The sequence below is a fragment of the Colius striatus genome, chromosome 1 (assembly GCF_028858725.1).
Source record: "Colius striatus isolate bColStr4 chromosome 1, bColStr4.1.hap1, whole genome shotgun sequence".
Taxonomy (NCBI): Eukaryota; Metazoa; Chordata; class Aves; order Coliiformes; family Coliidae; genus Colius; species Colius striatus.
This window is the reverse complement of record NC_084759.1, coordinates 86,469,546-86,493,771: the sequence shown is the minus strand read 5'-3', so window position 1 is coordinate 86,493,771 and position 24,226 is coordinate 86,469,546. Positions and strand designations below refer to the sequence as shown.

General features: G+C 34.4%; 1 protein-coding gene across 1 annotated transcript in view; it reads left to right on the top strand.

The window, feature by feature from the left end:
- CFAP47 (cilia and flagella associated protein 47) overlaps positions 1–24,226 on the top strand; it is a 278,645-nt gene that overhangs the window by 186,368 nt on the left and 68,051 nt on the right. The window contains 4 exon segments of the mRNA XM_062004443.1: positions 11,356–11,531; positions 12,585–12,692; positions 16,023–16,134; positions 20,379–20,483. Of these exon segments, the coding sequence (XP_061860427.1) occupies positions 11,356–11,531; positions 12,585–12,692; positions 16,023–16,134; positions 20,379–20,483 (501 nt within the window).

The window sequence follows — 24,226 nt, the reverse complement described above, 5'->3', positions numbered from 1 at the left end:
GCTTCTGCAGGGGGGTTGGAGTACGTGATCTCTAAAGGTCCCTTCCAACCCCTACCATTCTATGATTCTATATTTGGCCCTTAATAGTGCTAATACTGTTGTAATGCTACATTCAGACTGTTTGGGACAGTGAACCACTTCCACTTCTCAGCTTTGCTCCCAGATTATCAGTACTTAAATTATTTCTTCTATTTGGTAAATAGATGGTGCCACTATTTTGCAAGGAGCAGAATCAAATATCGCTCTTAAGTTTCATCATGGCAATTCCATTTGTCTGTATCTCCAAGGAACGACTAGGTCACAGTCCAGGTCTTCCGTTTTCAGATCATCTTCCCATAGGTTCGTTTCTCATTTTTCACCCCAGGGTTTTGAGGCTTCTACCAGAGGGAGAGGGTTGTGAGTTTTTACATTTGTTGGTTTTTTTTCAGTCTAGACAGTTTGGTACATGATTTTGCAAATAACATTTAAAATCAGTTTAAAATGAACGGAGATATTGTGAAGCAGAGTAGTCACATATAAGGCACACTTTTGCTTTCTGGTGAGGCAGATACATAACTTGGAAGTCTAGCAAACAGATAACAGGTGGATTTTTAGGTTCAGTACCTCATATAATTTCTGGATTCAACACTGAATAATCTCAGCCAGAAAAATTGGTTTATTAGGTCATAAAGTATAAGTGTTTAGTTGTGCTTCCTCTAAAATTTTTGCTGCATTGTCTGAAACTCGGAACTCATGGGACTCTCAAGATATAGCATATAAGAGTTCAATATATCAGTTGAGACCAAAGTTTGAAACTATGGTTTGAAGTGATGTCTCCAGGGGTGGCTGGAAATGTCAAGTGAAAAAACAAGAGTATATACATATAGTATGGTACTTTCACAGTTTTTAAGAGTTTTTTGTTTAGGTTTTCTGCTGAGCTGTCAGGTCCATTCTTAAACTTATGTATACATTTAGCAACTGTAATTTCTTTTGACTTTGAAGAGTTTTCTGACTACAGTGTTTCAGTCATTACCTTTATATTTAGCTGTGTTATTCATTTTAATTTCATGCCCCCTAGTTCTTAAATTACAGAAGTCAGTAGACAGTTAAACTCCATCCAGTCCTTCCATGATACTGTAGATTTCTATATACCCATTCTGAGTTATCTCTCTTCCAAGCTAAATAGTACAACAAGGTTGTTATTTTCATTTATGTTTTCCACACGGACTTTCCTATTTTACTACTGCAATATTTCTCCAAAAGTATTCATTTCAGGGAAAAAAAAATATTCAAACATGTATTGAAGAAAATGATCTGAATTTTATCAGTCCTTGTTCTCTTCGTGATTCACTTGATGCACTTTGCTATGAAAAACAAGCTTTTAAAATTTAGCTTTACCAATTATCTTTTTGAGTTTCTTATCGGTTTATATAAGTCAAAGTAATGATGAGATAATTGAGAAATATCTTAAGATTAGAAATGTAATTACTTTTAAAAATCCAATACGATATAAAAAATTATATTTACACCAATGACATTTAAAAATATTAGGTGAAAAGTAACAAGACTTGCTAAATCCTATTGACCTTTCAAAGGTATTCACAGCTCAGCAGCTCCTTATATCAAAAGTCAATCTATTACAAATTTCCTTAATGCCAAGACTTGACCATATCAGCTGTTTAAATGAAATTTGATAAGTGGTGTTAAGAAGACCTTATTATTTGTCCCAGTCTCAAGAATAAAGCAAGCTGTCTTACTCATAACATGCAATTGCCGTTAGGAATTATTGCAGTGAATATTGAATTGTGAGCCTATGATTGTAAAATGCTTGAATAATATTAATAAGAACCTTTGTGTTTGTAGAATAAGAATTGAATTTGTCAAGTGAAAGTATAGCTTTTACTTTGATGAAAGGAGCATAACTCTAATGTAAAGTTCCCTCAGTTCCTCTTTTCCTATCAAGTTTTAGAATGGCAAACATTTATAGAATTCAAAATAGTGTTTATTTGCTGAGCAAACTTGATATCTTACAACAAGGTAACTTGCTTAGTGAATGAGGGAAAGACAAGCCTTTGACACTGTTTCCCACAGCATCCTCCTGGAGAAACTGACTGCCCATGGCTTAGGCTGATGTACTCTTCATTGAGTAGAAAACTATCTGGATGGTCAGGCCCAGTGAGTTAAATTCAGTTGGTGGCCATTCACCAGTAGTGTTCCCCAGTGCTCAGTACTGGGGTTTATTTTGTTTAACATCTCTATCAATGCTCTGGATGTGGGGATCAAGGGCATCATCATTAAGTTTGCAGATGTTACAAAGCTGGATGAGAGCAGAGATCCACTTGAGGTTAGGAAGGCTCTTTAGAGGGACTTGGAACAGGCTAGAGCAATGGGCTGAGGCCAGTTGTATGAGGTCTAACGAGGCCGAGGGCCAGGTCCTGCACTTGGGCTACAACAAACTCATGCGATGCTACAAGCTTGGATAAGAGTGACTGGAAAGCTGTCCAGCAGAAAAGGACCTGGGGATGTTGTTTGACAGACATCTGAACATGAGCCAGGAGTGTGTCCAATGGCATCCTAGCTTGTGTCAGAAATAGTGTGGCCAGCAGGAAGTTATTGTCAAATACTGTGTTCAATTTACAAGAAAGACATTGAGGTGCTGGAGTGTTTCCCAAGATAGGCATCGAAGTTGCTGAGAGGTCTGGAGAACAAGTCTTATGAGAAGCAGCTGAGGTAGCTGGGGATGTTTAACTTGGAGAAAAGGAGGCTGAGGGGAGATCTTATCTTTCTACAACTACCTGAAAGGAAGTTGTAGTGAGATAGTGAATGCGTACTCAGTAATTATTCATTTACATATTTCTCTGGGATTTAGAATGGATACTTTACTCTAAATTTTAACAGTCCAAAGGAACCATCTGAGAAAGCAGAAAGCTTTCCAAAGCCAAAGCCATTCCAAAGCCATTACATTTTGTTCTTGAATATTCACTATTAATTCATTAAATAACACTTCCAGTTGTTACAAATTGTTTGTACATTTGCAAGTATTTTTAGTTCCAAATATGGAGAAAACTACCATGTTGGGGTTTTTTATTATTTTACCAATTGACAGTTATAAGTATCTTCCGCCATTGTTATAATTTGCAATTAAAAAACTATTTTTAAGTTACTGTATTTTACTTTGGTGATTATTGTAGATTTAGGAACAGTAGTACAGAGGCTGCATTTAGGATGTTAATTTCATATTCACTATCTCAGATTGTTTAGAAGAATGGACGATAACAGGTATTTGAAGATATTCTAATGGCTTTATTTGGGTTATATGTAGAAGTCAAGAATTAAAACAGTTCTTAAGCTTTTACGTAAAATATCTGAAGACTGGCAGTTATTGCTTTAAGCACACTTTAGCAGTTGTCTGTTTCATGGAGAAAATTCTAAGTGTATATTGCTGATTCACTGAGGCAAGAGACTTTTAATCCATCCATATATTTGAAAAATAGTTTTGGCTGTCTTGAGAGGAAGTATCTAATATGTGAGCTCCAAGCAGGATCTGTACAGAAGGAGATAAGCCAGAGGGGAAAGTCGGTTTTGAACAGTGGATTATTAGTTTCTGCTTTAATAAAACCAAATGCCTGGAAGGGATTGAGTTTGGTTTCCACATAAGTGCAGAGACAATAGTTTTGTCTATTTTCTGCCAAATCTTTCTCTCTTTCAAGTCCTTGAGAGCCACACAAGTCCTCAAAAGTTGGTAATGTAACTCTGAAACATATGCTGCCTGCCCCCACTTCCATGAGTGTTGTTCTTGCTGAGTTCAAACTTGTGCCGCTGTTGTCATTTGTAATGGCTCCCAAACTTATGTCACTAATGTACTGCTTCTGCACTCTTCGGTGATGCTCTTCAAAGATCGCTACAAAAGTCTTCACACTTAGCAAGATGTTTACATTCAGATCTAAGAATAGGCAGGGTTTCCATTACTGGTTCCAGGTCTTTCCAACTTTTAAACCTCCTCATTTTTAGCAATCTCAAAAAAATAAATGCTACCATCTGTTCGGTATGATGCATACACAGCAGATGGTGACTGTAGGATGAATTGAGAAACACTTCATTGATATTTAAGCAAGTTTTAAAATAAAAAAATATAGGATGAAACAGTGGCTCATGTCTAGATACATGGATATGCCATAAGGTGTATTTCAGGTGATTATAATAACAGTCCTTTCCCTCACAAGACGATCTGCCAGGTACTCAAAACTGAGGACATAGGAATATGGAGGGATAAGTGTTTAAAGGACTTTATCCTATTACTCACAAATTCATCATGCTCTAATGAACATTCTAACATATCCTTCCCATACCCACACCCTACAGAGGGAGAAGCTGCTTTCTGGGTGACAGCAGAACTATTTGGACTGTGCAGAGAAATCCAGAGAAGTGCGAGGGTGGGTGTTGGTTCAGACTGCTATAATTTTAGCTCTTTCAGAAGTTCTAGTGACAGATATCCGTCAATAATAATTATATATATATATATAATTTTAAATATTATTATTAAATATGGCTTGTGATATAGTGAACTTACATTACTTTTTTAGACTAAATACTAAGGGAAGTATGGGACAGATTGCTAATGCAGATACCTCTAGTATGTCACATTTGGAAGGCAAAATTAATAATGCAGCATTTGTTGGTTTATGGGAGACGATAATCTTTGAGTAAACTTTGAGGACTTAAAAGTTAGCTTTGCTTGGAGCAACAACAATGAGGATATTTTCTTTTTAAAGTTTATCTGATCTTTGAAGTCATAGTAAGGCATAGAAGCAGATAACTCTTCTACAGACTATTCCTTCAGATTTATATATAATTCTGTTTTCAAAAAAGGTATGGACACTTCAGAAATTCTTATTGCATTATAGCACTGATGCTCTCTGGCTCCTGAGGCTGTAGAGATATGTCAAAAATTAAATTTGGATTTAAAAAAATCCAAGTATCTAGGATTTAGGAGAGGAAGTTTTTATCTGAGGCATTTTACCTGTCAATATGAATTTATCTCTAATTTTTACTCTGTGAAAATTCAAGAGAAAAAGTTATTCTCACTACAAACTCTGACAATTTCATTTTTGTTCTAGAATTATTTCTACCTCTGTATGTTTTGTGCCAGTTATAATTATGGTATCGGTCTTTTAAAATGCAAAGACAAATGCTTCTTTAAAAACATCTTTTTAGACCTGCAGAATAAGAGTTACGATATGTGCAAGATTCAAGACAATCCAATTAATTTGCATTTCACTTTTGCTATTTGAGTAACTTGGTTGTAGACAGTGTAGCTGAGATATAAATTATCTCATTGTTATGGTCATAAAAATTAAACAAAATATTATCAGAGTTAGTTACTAGTTTCAAAAAGAAAAGAAGTACTTTTAATTAGCTCTGTGGTGATTTAACCCTGGCTGGGTGCCAGGTGTCCACCAAGTCATTCCAGTCATTCTATCACTCCCCCTTCTAAACTTCCCAAAGCGTGTAACTCTTCACAAGCTGACCCAATGTGAATCTTATCCACAAGGGAAACAGTCCTTCAGGAATGAACTGCTCCAGCGTGGGTCCCCCTCTGTTTCATAAGTTGTGACAGCAAACCTAGTCCAGTGTGGGCTTCTCTCTCCACAGGTTCTCAGGTCCTGCCAGGATCTTGTTTCAGTGTTGGCTTCCTACAGGGTCACAGCCCGTCTTGAGCCACCACTCACCTCAGTGTGGAGTCCTCCACAGGCTGTGAGTGGATCTCTGCTCCACTGTGCATAACTGCAGGGCAACAGCCCACTTCACCATGGTCTTCACCACAGTGCACAGGGGAATCTCTCTTCCAGTGCCTGGGAACTTCCTCCCCTTCCTTCTCCACTGACCTTGGTGTCTGTGAACATATTGTTCTCACCTTCTCACTCCTTGCTGCTGCAGTTTAGCATGTGCACAGAAACTTCTTCCTCTTCTCAAGTATGTTCATCACAGAGGCATTACCTCCATTGCTAATTGGCCATGCCTTGGTCAACAGTGGGTCCATCTCAGAGCCAATTGACACTGCCTCTATCAGATACAGGGAAGCTTCTAGCAGCATTTTTTTCTTTGTTTTAAAGAAGCCAAGTCTGTAGCCTCCTGCTACCAAAACCTGGCCACACAAACCTGCTACAAACTCACATCAGCATCAGCTGGGAGTAGAGACACATAGTAGAATATTTGCTTCCAAATGGGTAGCAGGCCTAATTAAAGTTGATAGGACTGTAATAATTAGTCATTACTGCTATTCTACTATAGTAGCATTAGGTTCTGAGAGATGATTTTTAAGTTTATTTTTACCAAGTATTTCTGAAGGTCTTGGAAGCACTGGAATTAATTCAGGCAGTGCTGGTCACTGCCTTTTCCTCGTCAGTTCTGTGTGAGCTGGCACCCTTTATCATGTTTGTAGCTTCATCCAGACAGAGCTTTCTAACCTCACCACATCAAATTTTTACTCCAGAGCAGTATGCCAATGGTGCAAGTATCAGTTTCAATGTCTAATAAGGTAAATTAAATGCTATTAGAATAAGTTCCTGGAAGTAATTATGTTGTTTCAGCCACTGACTTCATTATGAATTTGCAGAAATAATCAGCACTAACTAAGCCTTCCAAAGTCTGTTCTCATCTATTGGAATTATGAATTTATGACAATATTGTAACTTCTCTTAGCACCTGAAAAAAAAAAATCAGTGAGACCAGTAGAAAATAATTGAAGCTAACTCTTTGCTGCAGTATTATACAGGTAGATACAATTAGCTCAGGGATTAAAATTTGTAGGTCTATATACATTTGAAGGCCAGGGATAGCAGTAGTTTGGTAAATAAGAGTGTGACTAAGATTTGCTTAAAAACCTGACTGACATTCACAAAGATCTCTGTAGGTAAGATTTAGTCTAGATCTGGTTGAAAAAGACAAGTTTTGTTAATTTTCTACCTGATACATCAGAAGTCATTTGGAAGCTGAAAATATAAACTGAAAATATCCTAAATTTTACATCTCCTTGACTCCCCTGAAAAAAATGACTGGTTACAAATGCTGATTGTCACTATTTTGAGGCTGATTTTGAGCAAGTATCTATGTCGTGACAAGTTTGAAGACAAACTGTGTATTATGTTACAATGAGACATAACCAATGCGCTGTAAATGAATAACTGATAGCCCTTGAATTCATTGTGTAAGAACAGTATATTTCGAACATAGAAAGGTTGCAGTTTCCAGTACTTTTATTGAGTAATACTGACTGTATTTTGTTCTGGAATTGTGGATATGACAGTCTGTGAAGGAGACAGGACATTTTGGAAAAAAAGAAAAATGTTTCTTTTTTGAGAGATGCAGCTTGGATTTACTGAAGTGTCAGTCATCCAAAACAGTCCTTTGAACAAGGACTGTAAATACATCTGTTGGTTTGATTCAAACTATGTTTTCCATCATTGAATCCTCATATATTAAATGTATTTGCACTTCAAAGTGACCTATAAGAACGATGAAATCTGTGTTGAAATCTGCAAGTTACTGAGTCATGCTTTCCAAAAAAGTTTTCGTGTAAAATCCTCTGAGGATTAATTTCCTTCTTTGTTACATTGACAGATATCTTCTTCCAGAATGACAGTGGTAATGAAAGAAAAATTAACTTACTCTTACATTGTTTTAGTAGTGTTCTCTAACCAGATCTAGTTTTGATAAAGTAATGTACTATACATGGTGGGTTAGACAATTGAGCTGATGACTGAAAGTGCCAGCCTTCAGTAAGGAGGCTGTTGAAAAGTAAATGTAATTGATAATTTCTTCATCTCTCACTGCTGGATCTGAAAATGAAATCTGCATGTGGTCTCAGGATGATGGACAATAATTGAGCTTCAGTCTACATAGACTCCGAGGTGGCTTGATTTCAAATGCAAAGCAATATTCTTTTAGGATGTAAGCATAATTATTACTTCCTCAGCTATGGGAATTTGTGAAATTAATTTGACTTTGAGCCAGTCTGTATGCCCTCATAAGGTATGTTTTAAATAAGTATCTTAAAGTAATATTTCTCTTATAATTCAACTCATCTTTGCTACAACTTCTATCTGTACCAAACCGGAAACGTTATACAGATGAACCAAACTGGAGTGCATGAAAGTCAAAATATGTGCATATTATTTAGTTTATTAGCTTTTCCTACATGTGTTACAAATTAATGTAACATCACTTAGGTGTGGGTTTCTCAATGGGCGTGATTTCTTTTGATGAAGATGAGAACATCATACATAGCTTGAGTCACAGAATGTAATGCTTATGCAATCGCCTCCTTTCCTTCAATTTCAGAAAGATGATTTTAGCAATCACCTATTGCAAAACATTTTGTTTGCTTGGTACAATGTCTAGTGCCTATCAATAAGTTACAGTGTAGTATTGTTTAGTTGCTGAATTTAGAATTAATGTAATAAGTTATAAACTAATCATCTCTTTATTCTGTTAGAGGAATTATTACTTAGGCACTAAGTAGAGAATGGGATGAGAAAATCTTTGTTATAAAATATGTGAGGAAAATATTTCATAAAATATGTAAAAGATCAGTTGATGATGATGAGCATCTTTTTAATCAAAATCTTGATAACAGAAGATTAGATCTATACATAGGCTTAGGCTGTTAGTGTAGAATGAAGTGTTTCTTCAAGTTCTAGAGAGAATAAAAGTTTTCTCATATTGTCAATAGGTTTGTGTGGAGCCATTTCTGATAATGGAGGAGTTGTAAAGGTGGCTCAGAAGTTGCTCAAAACTTTCTAGTTTCTATAATGTAGTAGAATGAATTGTTTTTAATTTCCTCTCTAAGTCAAGTAGTGGCATCTGTTTTGCCTGGAACCATATTTGGCAGTGAGTCCTCCCTACCCTTGTCTTGATCCACAAGGCCCTTGGTTATCTTGTTTCCTCCCATCTCACTGGGGCCTCTGCCATCCTAGGTAAGGAAGGGACGGATGCAGGGGAGTGAACAAGAGGCTGCGTGATGCTTCATTGCTGACTAGGCCTGAACCATGACACATATTTACATTTCGTTTTATTTTATTTTGCCTTGTGTTAGATTATTTTAAATGACCCGCACTGAGCAAGAAGTGGATCACAGCAAGTTCTAAAGGAATAAAATCGTGACATTTTGCACTATAATGGCTCTAACTTGGGCATTGACAGTCTTAATACAGGAAGCATTTTGAGGAATGAAATGAATTATTTTCTTTTTTGTAGCTTTTAAATTTTTTCTCTATCAAAAAGTTTAGAAAAACCCCAACACTGAAATATGTATATAAATTAATGACTGTAATTATGTTTGGAACTTGCCTCTGATGTTACTACTTTACATTCTTTCTGATAAAATGGTACTTTCAGGAAAGAATAATACTCTTAGCAATTGCTTGGGCATTTTGTTATTTATCCCAGTACTATGCCTCCATAACAATCTATTAAGGCCTAGAAATGTACAACATATATGCACATGCCATTGATAAATATACATCTGCTTTTATTATCATTCATGAAGTAGCACATCTCTCAAATGTTTGTAGCAATTTCAGGGAAGTTTCCTGGGAGATTCCAGAGAAATTTATGAACCTAGACATTAATTTTATACTAGACAGATAACACTGTTTTACATTAATGCTGGTATTATAAAAATCTCTTTTGTGTACAAGGTTACAAAGGATTTTTTGATAGTTGTGGCTTTTTTCCTAAATGAGCAATCCAATATTTATTTTTACTGTAAAAGTATTTCTTCAACACAGCATGTAGATATTTTGCTATAAAATTATTATGAAACCTATTCCAATGAAATGGCAGATAGAAATAGAAATTTGTTTACACTGGAAAAAACAATCTGAGCTTTAAAATATTTTACAGCAAATTTAAATCCCATCTTACTGATGCAAGGCACTTGAATGATTTAAATTGTTGGTGGAATCTTGCCATCTGTAGAACATAAATGTGTTTTATGTGTGTTCCAGTAGTCATTTTCTATAAATGTAAATATACAGAAATTTACAAAATCATAGGCAGGCTCAAAGCAGAGTGAGGCAGTTGTGTGTGGAGTTATAAAGTATTTCATGTTCAGATTTTAGTGTATTGTTATTTTAATAGATACTTTTTCTTTTTCTTCCTTCAGATAGCAATTTGAATTATTTACTTTTACAAAAAACTATCTGGCAAAATTTTGCTGTGAGAACCAAATCACCTCATGTTAAAAAAAATCCAGACTTCTCCATTTTGAAATAAACTGCTTTGTTAGAGCAAAGAGAGCAAAACAGGGATAGAGATAAATATAGGTACAGAGAAATAGAAACAAATATTTGGATTTGGATTTTGCATACTTTATATAGATGAAAATATGAATAGAATATACATGTTTTAAACTTCAAGTATGCATCCTGAATGGCGACAGAGGACTTCATGAATATATTTCTTCCTGTCCATTTAAAATGTTTTGTTTCATAAAGTGTGTTGATATTTACACGCATAGGATGGATTTACACTATTTTTAAGCTTACAGCAAAGAAAAGGGTTATTGTAACACTGCTGAAACATAGCAGTGTTTCAGGGACTGCTCAAGAATGCAATGTGGGAGCTGTGAAAAGTGGGTTGTCTCTGCTCAGTTCCTGATAATCTTAAAGGTGTTCCATGTGTAAAGTATACATATTTGTCGAACTGTACCATAGTTTGGCTCCCTTTTATTACAGCAACCGGAATTTAATATGCATCTTTAATAGTTGGCATGTTTTCCAGATGGTTATGAAAAGATGGTCCTTGCCTGAAGTGTTGATAGACTTTAAACAAAAAGATATTGAGAACACTAGTAAGGGAAATGGCAAAAAGGAATGAGAGAGGGAATGTTTATTGGGGTAGTATTGTTTTAAAGTCAAGTATTATGATGAAACTTAAAAATGAAGAAGAACAGATCCTGCATAATTCAGGCTTAATCATTTCTGAGCTTGCAAAGTGGACACTTTCAACCGTATGTGCTTGGGCGTTGGCAGATGGCTTGGAGATTTTTCCTGGTTGTGACTAGAGCAGATTTGTCTGTATGATGCATTTTGGCAAGCCTGAGCCATATCTTGGAACGAGCAATAGCTTTTCAGAATGTAGACTGTCCAGGAAGACTTGAACTTTTCCTTATTTATGGAAAAGAGTTTGCAATTTGAAGAGTAGCTGAAATGTCTCTTGCTGCAACTTTTCTTTTTTGTATTAGTTTACACATCAAAGAAAGATGTGTCTTATATTTGCGTAAGTGTAAATCATGAATAAGTATCTCACTTGTTTGAGAAAGATCTTTATGTTTAATATCTCATGTTGTGTTTTTTGTTTTATTTTTTTTTCTAGGATACTATGAAAATTCATATTCCTATCACTAATCCTTCAGATAAAATTCTCCAGCTGAATGTAGTGCTGGAGAATCAGTCACTTTGTGGACAAAAGGCTTTCACTCTTAAGCCCAAACAAACATTTTTTTATCAACTACAGTTTTCCCCAGCTGTTGTTGGCACTTCAGATGAAAGGTAAGTTGCCAGGTTTTGATACTTACAGTTCTGACTCTAGTACTAATAAACAAAGGACTTTCATTGAAACCTTGGTTACTTGGTGTAGATATTGCTCTAAAAAAAACCCAACAAACCAATCAAACAAAAAAACCCCACAAAAGGTAAAAAATTGAATAAATATTTCTAACAGTTAATATTTTGTATCCCAAACAGCAGCTTTCCTCTAAGGTGAAGAACCTCTTTGTCAGGCAGTGGAATAACCCATAGTTATTCTAGTTCACTGGAATATGTCACACAATTTTTTAGAAATTTACTTGATATCAGACATCCCCTCTGAAAACTTTAGATGAATTGTTAGTTTCATAAATTTGTAACTTCAATAAAGGGAATAACAAGATTTCACTTTTCTTCTGGGAAGAAGTGAAACTATAACAATATAACTTAAACTATGCGAAGAATCCTGTAACAGTCTTCCTATAAATCCATATAGCTTCAAAATCTTCCATTAATTAGCAACAATCTGCTAACTGAATATGGAGAGGTTTTAAATTACAGATTTCTCATTACATGGGAAATCTCAGCAAAACTATGCAAGAATGACAATTAACAATATAAAGTTGGGTGAACTCTTAGCCTTTGTTTCAGCTAAACATGTAACAGAAAAGTGCAGAATTGCAAAGCTTATTTTCCTGCAATTTGATAAGCAAAGCAGTTGAAGGACTAATTGAAAAACAATTCCCCATTTTTCAATATCAGTTGACTGGTAAAAACATGGGGATGGGGAGAAGGGTAGATGAAACAAAAATCGCAAAAAACTCCACCCCAAAACCAAATATCGTGCTAAAAGGATAAGAAAGATGAAGAAGATACTTTGTTGCAACAGTAATTGTAAATGTTATTAGCTTTGGTAGCTGAATTCAAATACCACCAAGAAGTATTATGGGAAAAATGAGAGCTAATGAAAGAATTCACTGTGTTGAACTCATTAGTCTTTTCCTAAATTCTAATCTGTACATTTTAAATTTTCTACCCAAAAGCCATGACATATTAATCATACGTATCTGTTTTTAGCATCATATTTCTGTCAGACATGGTTGGAGAGTTTTGGTATGCACTGAAGTTGATTGTAGAGAAACCATTGCCAACTAGTCTACCTGAAATAGAATGTGAGCTTGGAAAGTAAGTATGTAACTCATAGTGCTGAACTTGGTTGGTTTCAGAGTATCACAGTACACCTACGAAAAGTTTACATCAAAAAGCCAGAATAGTACTGTATATGTAATATAACAGATAATAAGCAAATAGTTTTCATATATGTGTAGATAGCTGACATTCTCCTTGCAGAAAAAAAGTTGAAATGGAATCACAGACCATATTTACACTTCATCTGAAGTCTTTATATAGAAATCACTGTGAAAATACTGCAGAATGTAATCATAAAGATCCATAATGCAGAGTTCCATAGTTTCATTTTCTTTTTCTTTTATCTTTCTGAACTAGGAGTATATCTGACAATCCTGCTTTAGAAATGTTTGTATAAAAGTTACCAATTTCTTTTTACCTCTCAAGACATGGCAACGTGATACAACTTCTGTCTGGTAGATCCTAGGGTAGACATGGTTGGAACACTGCGAATGTTAAGAAAATGAGCTATTTAGAGTACATGGAGAAATGAACCCAGTTCTCATCTTTCTTCAACAAAATTTCATCTTTCATTTTGATAGCAAAATTTTAATTTCTGACTTTTAAGAAAGAAATCAAAACTCTCAAGACTTTCAAGAATGCAAAAATGTCAGTAGTGCTCTTCCACTTACTACTTCTTAGTACTTGATCTATGGATGCACTGCTATGTTCTCAGAGACGTGGACTATAAATGTCATAAACTATTTGAAGGATTTATGTTTCATCAAGCTTTTTAGTTCTTAGAGAGTCTAACTAATTCTACAATCTCTTCCTTGAATGCATGAGAAACATTATTTTAAGTGATATCCTACTATGAATAATGTTTTTCATTATGTGCTTACTGTATTCTTTTTGCTATCAATGTAAAAAAAAAAAAAAGAAGAATTTTTATCCTTGAAGCTTCACTTGGAACTGTATTAGGATCCAAGAACCCGTTAATAGAATCAATTTATAACAAATTCTTGGAAGAGAGAAGAACAAATTCTTACAGTTTATCTTTTAATCTTTCTTCAGATGCCCTAGCATTTTGAGCTTTGAGCAAGGAAACCTTCTCCTTGATGTTCTCCATCTTCATTTCTCCATCACATTATGGACTCCACAGCAGAGTCATTGAAGATGAATTAGTGAAATGATGTTCACAGTGGCATTGAACTTACTGTCATTTACAACTTTTTCTAGCATGACCACAGTAGTTGATCTGTGTGGAGTGGCAGACATTCTTAATGAATTTAGATCACTTGAAGAATTTCTATCAGTCAAATAGTTGCTTACTGAAATTTTAGATATTCAAACATTTTTTTCCCTTTTATGAAGTATTATTTACGAAAGAGATCAGACAAAAAAACATGAAGGTTAGATATGGTAAACGTGAAAAACATGAATTACTAAATAAACCTGAAGTTTTGTGTTGAACTTTCCTGTTATATCTCTACTCTCTGACGTTGAGACCTCAGTGATAAAATGCTGTGACACTGTCAGTCAAAAACAAACCTTCCACTCAGCTGCTGAGGATTTCTGTCACTGCATACTCTGGAAGGAGTCCACCTGCATACAAGTTTTAGGGTTGGAATTTACAGTCATAAATTTTGACTGATTTTCTCTTCTGAATGTTATTTTTTGTATCTTTTTCACTTACTGATTAAGTTGTGATTAACTGACTAATTTTTTCCAGAGGATAAATATCTGGAGCAATATAGCAGTTGACCTGCCACAGCTTTGACTAGAGGGAATATCCATTAGGTGGATAAATTACAGCAAAACCAATATATGTATCTCATTTTTCAAACTTATTTACTGTTTTCAGTGATTCACCTTGAATCTCTTTTCTGTGTCCCATGGTGTTATAACAAGACTATGATTTATGATCATATATTTTTGTTAAAGGCATTTTTTTTTTTTTTTTTTTTAATAATGGTGGGGATTGGAAGGGACCTTTAGAGATCATCTGGTCCAACCCCCCTGCAGAAGCAGGTTCATCTAGATCAGGTCACATAGGAACATGTCCAGGCAGGTCTTGAAGACCTCCAAGGAAGGAGACTCCACAACCTCCCTGGACAGCCTGTGCCACTGCTCTGTCATCCTATTTTGATTAGAATAGAAGAATTTCTGGGAGCTTTAAAATTATTTATTTAAAAATTGTGCTCCCTATCAAAGTAACTTGTGTTTGTTTATGTTTTAAATAGAAAATAAAGGACAATCTGTAAAATAGAGGGCCAGCTGATTTAAGGCATTACTTTTAGAGAATCAGCGTACTCCAATCTACATGTGCAACATAGTTATTTACCATTACGCTAATGTAACAGATTTTGAGTGCATACAGAGGAAGAAAGAGGAGGGAACTAGGGAGAACCTCCATTGAAACGGCTGCTGTGGAGCACTTGAGTTTTTTAAGATTTTTTTTCAGTGTTTTAAGTGTTTTTAAAGGTTTTTAAAGTATTTGTTATCACTTAAGATCTCAAGGTTACAAGATGATAAAAAAAAAGGGTTGCATAGTGGCACTAAATCAAAAGCTATTGGCTGCACCAGCTAATCACAAGCTTTTCCTGTAAACCATTGCTTAGACAAAAAGGAATTGCAGACACAATTTATCTCATTTCCTTTATTTCTGTCGAGTGGTTTTCCTGAGACAGACTATGAATCCATGGATATACTACAGAAAAACAAGACATACTTAAAATTAACTTTCTTTTTGGAACAAAAATTTTTTGTTTGCCTTGGCGCTCTGAATTACCTATTTGAATAAAATGTTTTCTTCCAAAATTAGATTTTCAGAAAGTAGGGCAAGGCGAGACATAAATCTGCAAATTGGAGCCTAGGAATAAATTTTAAGCTGAGGTATCCGAGACACTAGCATTTACACATCTTCCTATATAAAAGTTAGGCATTAAGTTCATAGAATTAAGTCGATGCTGTCCTGTAAAACATAAAAAGTGATTCCATGTCTTAATTATCTACACTAAGACCAATTGTCCTTGAAAATATATTTCTTGTTGGGTATTGGTAAAGTAAGGCAGCCCTTTTAACCAATTAACTTAAACTAACTTCCTGGCAATTGAAGTACAGTAAGATAAATTCTGACCTTATGAATGACCTAAGTATTTGAATGGTTATTACTGTTAGATTTTATTATTAATAACTATTATTAATAATAATATTAATCACTCTTAAATATGTGTCCATAGTAGTGGAAAAATATCAATGCTGTAAAACATAACTCTTGTCTTTTTTCTTCAAAAGTTAGTACTTTTAAAAATAAGTTGTGAACTAAACAATGCAATGGAAGAACCTTTGTAATTAATAGTAATTGAAAATATGTTTTTTTTCCAGATGGGCTCGTCTATACATACCTCTCCATAATCCTACACATGAAACTCTGGAGCTAGAAATTGTTAACAGCAATCCTAACAATTTTTCAACTGAGGCTGATCTAAAACAACCTGTAAGTAAGATTTCTGTACTTTTCACAAAAGTAATAGAAGAGAGCCTTCTTTTCAAAATATATTGAATTGTATATCCTATGGTGGGTTCAGAATACACAACATAGTATCAAGGATTAGAGGCATTATATGTTCTAGAGATTTTATAGCTTGAGGACAAAAGCAATTAAACTTGAAAAACAACACAAGCTAAAGTAGAGATGTTTTTTCCTGGAATGTTTTGAGGAGGACTGCAGTTTTGGTTTCAAATAATATTCAGGAGATATTAGAAAGAGGAGTTGTAAACAAAGGAAAACAAACCAGCTGTACTAGAAGCTTCACATGTTTCTAAGAATCAATAGGCTGACTAGGGAAATATGTATGTAAGTAGATAAAATGTTAATAAAAGAATATAAGAATATTTCCTGGTCAATTATGTTACCTGGAATCATTTCATCCTCCAAACTGCCTTTTGCCCTGAGACTGATTTCTACTGTGAAAATCTTCATCTTATTAATATTATATACACTATTTTTTCTTTCTGCGCCACAGAAACCCTTCCATCTTGCTTAAAAGTCTTTTTCCTTTCAAGGTCTCACTTTTTATATTTTCATGGAGATTGACTAGAGTTCTAGATGGTCAGGAATCTGAAAAATATTTTGTATTGACCATTTCTTACTGGTAAATAGTACAGATCCTATCAATAACTCTTTGGGTGTTTATTTAACAATGCTATTATACATTAATTATGTATGCCCTTTGTACAATTGTGGAGATGAAAAATGGGAGGACCGATGCCTGGAAATTCTGGTACAAGAAGTTAGGGGAGCCTCTTATTAGGATGAGAATGTAGAATCTTCAATGAGAAAAAAGAAAGTGAAGAAACCTATTGCAGACAGGAAATGAATGGCAATTGAATCTTTTCTATACATAAGGAAGATAATACAAGAAAGATATACAACACAGCCAGATTATTCCTTCAGACCCAAACTATTCTACGATTGACTCTATTTGTGCAAATTGGTGTAAGAGTCAAAGGCAGAGGAAATGAATATTATAATAAGATCCTAAAATAAAGCTGAGAAGATAATGAATTGTATGGGGAAAGTAGAGGAATGTTATAAAGATTCTGTTCGGTTTTGGCTTTCAGAAACTAAACAGCTGTCAGCCTCAAGTAGCACAGTACCAGAGGTCTAAATGTTCTTAAACAGGACTCTAAAGATAAGAGCTAAAGATCTCATTTATTTGCTGAACTCCCTATATTTTTACATACATAGTATTACATTAAATTAAAAGTATAAAATGTGAAGTGTGAATTTTAGCCTGTCTTTTATGTCATGCATATTAACACATCTTCATACATTACATTAAAACCCAACAAGTGCTATTACTAATAATTTCATCAGTTGGTATTTTAATAGGAGCTAAGAAACATAATGGATGCAAACTGTATTAATCATCTAGGAGAATTATATGTGTTATGTTTAGGTCATTGGCACAGAAGTGGATAAGATTTAATTATAGTGACTTTTACTCCTGCAGATTGTATGGTTCCCAGTCCAGGAAATTTAAAAAAAAAAAAAGTATCTCCTTTCAACTTTCCTAGTTTATCACTAGAGATTCACATAGCACCAATAACTACATTACATTGCTTAGGAAAAGACATGTTCAACACTAACTGCTCAGTCCTATATATAGTTTATGAATTGAATTTTGAAACTGTCTTTGTACAGTATTTCTTCCAGTAAAAGGACAGCTTTTGTGAATTGGGTATAATCAGCTACCTAATATTGCTGTCCTTTTTGAGATTGTTTCATCCATTACAGACCCATGTTTGGAGGGGTAATGTGATTTCCTTCACAGCTTTGATGACAAAAGCAGACAGTGGCATTTAAATATCTGATTTCTTGTCCTGAATATATTTAATCCTAGTTTTACTTCCTCTGTACAGCACTGTGTTCAACTTCCAGAGAATTACTGCTAGTTCGTAGAAACTGTAGCAGGTATTAGTTTATATTAATGTCTGTTTCAATGTCTTTGTGATGTGTGGAAGAAGCTTCCGATCTTGAATAAAGAGTTTCTCCTATCTTTAAAACAAATAATGTTTTTTTTCTCAGCAGAAAAATTCTAATTTGAGGTGTCCTCAGATGAATTGCAGCAATAAAGAGCAAATTATTAGAAGAACAGAATAAATAGATAGTCCATTTATGTTAGGTAATGTTTGGAGATAATTAGTAGAGTCATTTAAGAATTCAGACATACTAAATCAGTTATTTTATAATTTCATATAATTATCCATATTTGGGTATATGTTTTCTAAGATGTAGAACTGTTCTGTGAGTCAGAAAATATTAGAAATTGATTTAATCAGTCCCTGAATTATTTTAGGCTAGATTCAACAGAAATATCAGAGAAAAGTCGATCTTTCCTAGAGATTATCTAAAATATTAACCAAAAAATGGAATAATATTTCAAAATTTGGACAAATTTGAATACTATATTTATTATTTTCCATGAATGCTGGAGTTTGTTCCAGTTTCAGTGTGCAACAGAAAGCATTACTGAAATATCACAAAGGATTATTTTCTGTAAATCTGATTCAACTTCAAGTATTGACATGATTAATAATAGGATTTCCTAAGGGCCAGTTGAATTACTTTCAAGTATGCCTGAACTTCTGGGTGCTTAATGAAGTCTAAATGAAATTCAAAGGCTTTAACTCTCTTGTCAGCTTCCTGTAAATTACAAGCAGCTCCATTAACTTTGTAAACAGATAAAAATGAGAAAAGTATATATATCCTGTTAGGAGCTTTTCAAGTGTAGCCTAAATCATCTTAGTGCAATGTACTGTCTTATATTTTCTTTGTTATCTTTCAAGTATTTGATAAAAGTTTTCAAGAATTATCTTTATGTGATTTGGATATTTGAAAAAATACAATAACAAACTTCCAATAGACAACACAGTTAATGTTTTTAAAGTAATGAACTATTATGACAGTATTCTGATACATTATATTAACATTTGAGTCTCAAAAGAGAAAAATAACATTTGAAGTTTTGTGCATTAGTTGACCACATCAGAGCTTTGTCTTCTCTTCTGCTCAATCTAGCTCCCACAGCCATCAGTAGGAATATTCATCGTTCAAGGTACACTAGCATCCCAAGTCCATAATTTTACTGTTAACCTACAGACACATCCAGAAGATGACTAGCAGGACTACAATTCCTGTGGCCCCTGTTGGATCCAGCTCAGAAATATCCAGGAAAGCCATGGTGCAGTGAGGAAAAGGAACATGAGCCTCATCAGGGACCTCTATTCCTGCTTCACTCTTTGGGGCCTCCAGTTTGACTTCAGCACTGTGGTCACAGCCAATGGTCCTGGTGCCACAGTAGGCCCCCATCCCTGTCGTCATCATAGTTGTGGGTGTAGTAGGACAGGGCTGCTAGTGGAGGTCCCTGTCTAGCTGTACCATAAACTCAAGACATTTAAACCTCCCTCAGCCAAGAGGAAGCCATGAACCATATCAGAGCACAAGCAGTCAAACCACTGAGGTGGGAAGAGTTTGCAGGGCTCCATGGTGTAGTCAGGCATATTGCAACTGTTAAAAGGACTTGTCAATACCAGCTGTGGTAGGGTGTTGTTTTGACCTTTATTAGTTGTAAATTATTTAATTTTGTAAAATATAGCTTGAATGACCATTATTCCAATTATCTTTTTATATCTTCTTACATGCAAACATTATTATCCATAATTCTATTCTTTCACTGCTTTTTTAGTACTTAAAAACATTTGAGACTCAAGTAATATACTTCAGGTAAAGAGAAAACTAGCAACATCATTTACAATGTTTGTTTAGGTAAAGGTAAGAGGAAGAGAGGCACAGCACTAGTTTATGAAAAGCTAGCATGTATTTCCATTATAAACTGTTTTTTGTCTTTGGAGGTTAAAATGATAACCTTTTAGTGTCATCAATGAGATCAGATGCCAAAGTCATCTTTGAATGGTATTTGTGAGAGCTGCTGTCTATGTCCTTCGCCCAAGCTGTAGCACTAGCTCTGTAGTTTCTGGGGAATGAATGTGCAGTGGTTGCCACTAGAAATCTTTACTACAGTACACTTGCTGTCTTAGCAGCCTGTGCTTGCTGAGAGAATGCAGCTAGGGGAACACATTAATCACATGAACACCAACACTGTCGATACAAAGCACAAACTCAAAAAAAAAGGGTTTTTTTCTCCTCTTTTTCCTTTGCTTCTTGTATTTGTACAGCTGATTATCGCTCCTCATTCCACCACTGAAGTACCTGTGCGATTCTGTCCATCTGCCCTTGGAAGAGGCAATCACAAGGCATCAATAACCTTCAAATGTTCACAGGTATGAATAACTTCCAAATGTTCAAATACATGATACTGTGTTTGCTGTCCATAACAGCTGGATTTCAGGTTAGATATTTTGAATAGACATGTAAGCAAGAATTTCAATTTGAAGGTCATGTTGAAGTTTAGTGACTGGATGCATAATGAAAAAGCAACTCAGTGATGTTCAAAAGTTATAATTTGTTTTCGTCTTAGTTTTACATAGAATTTATTCTATTTACACTATTTAAATGTGAGGTAATGGCCTAGAAGCTCAAATAAGTAATGAGTAAGTTTACATTTTTTGGTAATTAGTTTTACTGTGTTTAACACTGGAAGATTGGCAATTCTCAGCATTATCACCTCTTAAATTAAATTTTCTGTTGTTTTCCCAATTGCAAATTAAATTAAATTGTTTCGTTTTTCTATCTGATCCAATGTTTTGAAGACCACATGCTTGAAAAAGTGAATTCTTCCTTTCAGTTTGTTTGAAACTGGTTTTTACTTTGAGACTTTTAGAATTTTTGAAATTTTTTTCTCTGTGAATTTTCCTAATTTTAAATGATAGAGAAGTAAATGAAGAAACATGAGCCATCAGCATAACCTACTATCTGATTAAAAAGTACAACTGGAAACAAAAACTGATAATATGATGTAAATGATAATGTTTCATCACATGAGCTGTGGTTGAATTAAGCATTTGCTTTTTGTGCAATTTCCTCTCTGTATTATTTTTTACTTTCAGATAGAGTAATAGACAGCTGACTATTGAATTACTCAGTTACTAACAGCAGTTTTCATTAGTATTTTAAGTACAACTACGAAAGCAAATATTCTTTTCTATGAGGAAAATAAATAGTGAAGGAAGAGACGTGGCAATTTTTTTTCCTGATAAAGAGTGTTGAACAGACAGGTTATTTGTAGGTAGTGTTAGTACAGCATTTATTTTCAGAATCTCTCTTCTTAAACATTTATTAAGGATAAAAGTCAATTGTCAAATGAATAGTATGTTTCACAAAACAGTTCAAGAGGACAGAATGTCCTTATTTTATCTAGATCTTCATGGTACACAGAAATCCATATTTTAAATCAGAAATCTGAACTTATTCGTCAAATAGAGAAGCAATAAAACAATAAAAATCATTTAAACCTTTCAGGAACAAACTGAACCTTACCACCTGAATCTTGTCATCTACTGTGTCTCCTCTCAAGTAATGGGAAACCTTGAAGTTTTTTCTCTGCGGTGAATTTTAGACAGTATTCTCTCCCTCTAGCTGCTTCGCCCAGACCTGTTTAACCATTTCAGTATATTGGTATAACCTTTGTAATTTCATAGTGCTCTTTTTATTCCCGAATCTTTTGAATTTCCTAAATTTTCATTCATTTTCTCTGCTACAGTTCTTACTAAATTAATCCTAGACAATTTTATTTTGCTGATTGTTATACCAATAGCTGACAGTGAATATTTTCAAGGATTGAATTGCCTTTTTTAATGAATATAACTGCTCTTTTAATGAAGACTTTAAGAATGTTTCTTATCAGTGGTGGATGCCTCAAACAACTTTTAAAGTAAACCCCCCACCCTGGCATTGATTTCTTTCCCTTGATTTCTCTGATTAAATACATCTGAATGGACACTTAAACCATCTGATAGCTGTATAGCTGACTAATCTAAAATCAGTTAATGAGAGTACTTACAAGGATAAGCCTTAACTATTTCCAATATTCCTTCTGAGAACTGAGGGAAACTACTCTGTGCTATTACCTGCTTCATTTTTTTTCTGGTTTGAAGCTGTATAAAGAGCTCTTTACAAAGTGAGTCTGAGTTTAGCTCTAATTGTTATGAAAATCTGAAATTAAGTATGTTGGGACAGCACAACTGAAAGGTCAACCTGAATATGACCTACACTCAGAGATTTAATAAATCTGTTTTGTCCTATTCTTTTACCACATTGTTAGCATCCAGATGTAATGTCGAACATTGAACAGTATTAAGTAATTAGATAGACAAAGTCCAATATTAGATCCTACCTTTTATTATTTGCCTTAGGATTCTGGATTTTTTTTTTTTAAGTATCTTTTCTGCTCTTGATTTCTTACACTGTGCATACATGATATTGAACTCCATCACAAAGTGAATCAGCAAGGAACACTAATGGCCAGGCAGGCAAAGCAGAGTGTCCTAATATCTGTGTAATTTTTTGGTTGTCTTGTTTTGTTTTCCAGACTGACCACTAATTTTGTTTTGCTGCTTCTTTAGCTTCTCAATTTGACAAAGTTTCACTGTGTTGTTTTAAAGGTGTTCAGCATTGTTTCTCCTTATTAACCACAAAAATCAGTAGAAGCTGCAGTCTTCAATGTTTGTCAACCATGAGCCTGAGCATTCAGCAATAAATCTGAAACTTGATCTTGACAGCTCATCTGCACAGAATAGGAACATATGCACACCTCTCCCTCCTGCACTGTATTTTAGTGTAAAATTACTTACTATGGACAAAGTGATTCTTACAAGTTTACAGTGAGCCTGAAAAGCATTGTTAGAATAATTGTTGCCTCATAACTTCTGTGTTAAGTGTTTTTCAGGAAAAATAGTTTTTTTCATTACTGTGTTTTTAAGCAAGCATAAAGTATCAATAATAAGTCAGTGTAGACCACTAATAGCTTGACACATCTAGCTTTCTGAAAACTTGGTCTTCTGGTATACTCATGTCTATGTTCTAGTCTTTGAAACAAGCCTGCAAAGTGTGCTTAGCATTTTGTTTTAATTTATTTTGAGGCCAATATAGTAAAGAGAAACATGAGTCAGGAACATAAGTGCTATGACAGGCTGGCTTGGCAGCTCTTTGGCAGTTTCTTGTTGACTATGACCAGTGGAGAGTCTTCATCAAAGAGTTAGTCCTATGTTGCTTCAAAGTCTGTATAACAGCAGTATTTATTTGCCTTCCTGTCAGAACCTGAATAGTGAACAGTGCTAGCTTCTTGCTCCCGAATCTTTAACCACAAACAGACTATAGGTCACGTTGAACTCAAATATAACAAAATAAAATGCAATTTTTAAGTGAGGCACTTTTTAATTCTTGTTAATTGGAGTAATAAGTCTCCACAAACCAAGTGTTATAAAACACTGTCTAAATTCTGAACAAAATTTTTGCTTTATTTTTTTATAGCCTGGCTTTTAGTATTGGGTAATATCTACATAAGTATATAAACAATCCTTTAGCCTTGGATGACTTTTGCCAAAGGATTTCCTTTGGTAAGATTAAAATGCAGTTTTTCTTGTTGAATTTAGTATTTCTCTATAAATTATAATAAAGGCATAGAATGTTACTGATCAAAGCTATTTTCTGAGGACATAGAATGTGTCATTTATCCCTGCTTATGCTGAGGTTTCTCAATATATTACTCACTTTTTACTCTAAATATTTCCATGTTCATTGTTAAATTTTTGAACCCTGTCTATCAAAGATTTTCCTTAATTTTTTCAGACAGATTTTGCATAAGTAAATGCAATATTTCACACATGGGAAATAGTGCTTTGATTTTATTTATTATTTTCTATTCTTTTTGGGCTGCATCCCTGTTTGATTGCTAATGTATAAAACAGATCAATTTTAACAATTTGTGATAAGCCTCAGACTTGAGTCTGTATTTTTATTCTTTAAAGGCAACAAGATGATTGCACAGTTTAAACATTTTCCTTTAAAATAGTTACAGTGTCTTTACATTTACTATTCACATTTATATTTACCTTTAAATGTTCCA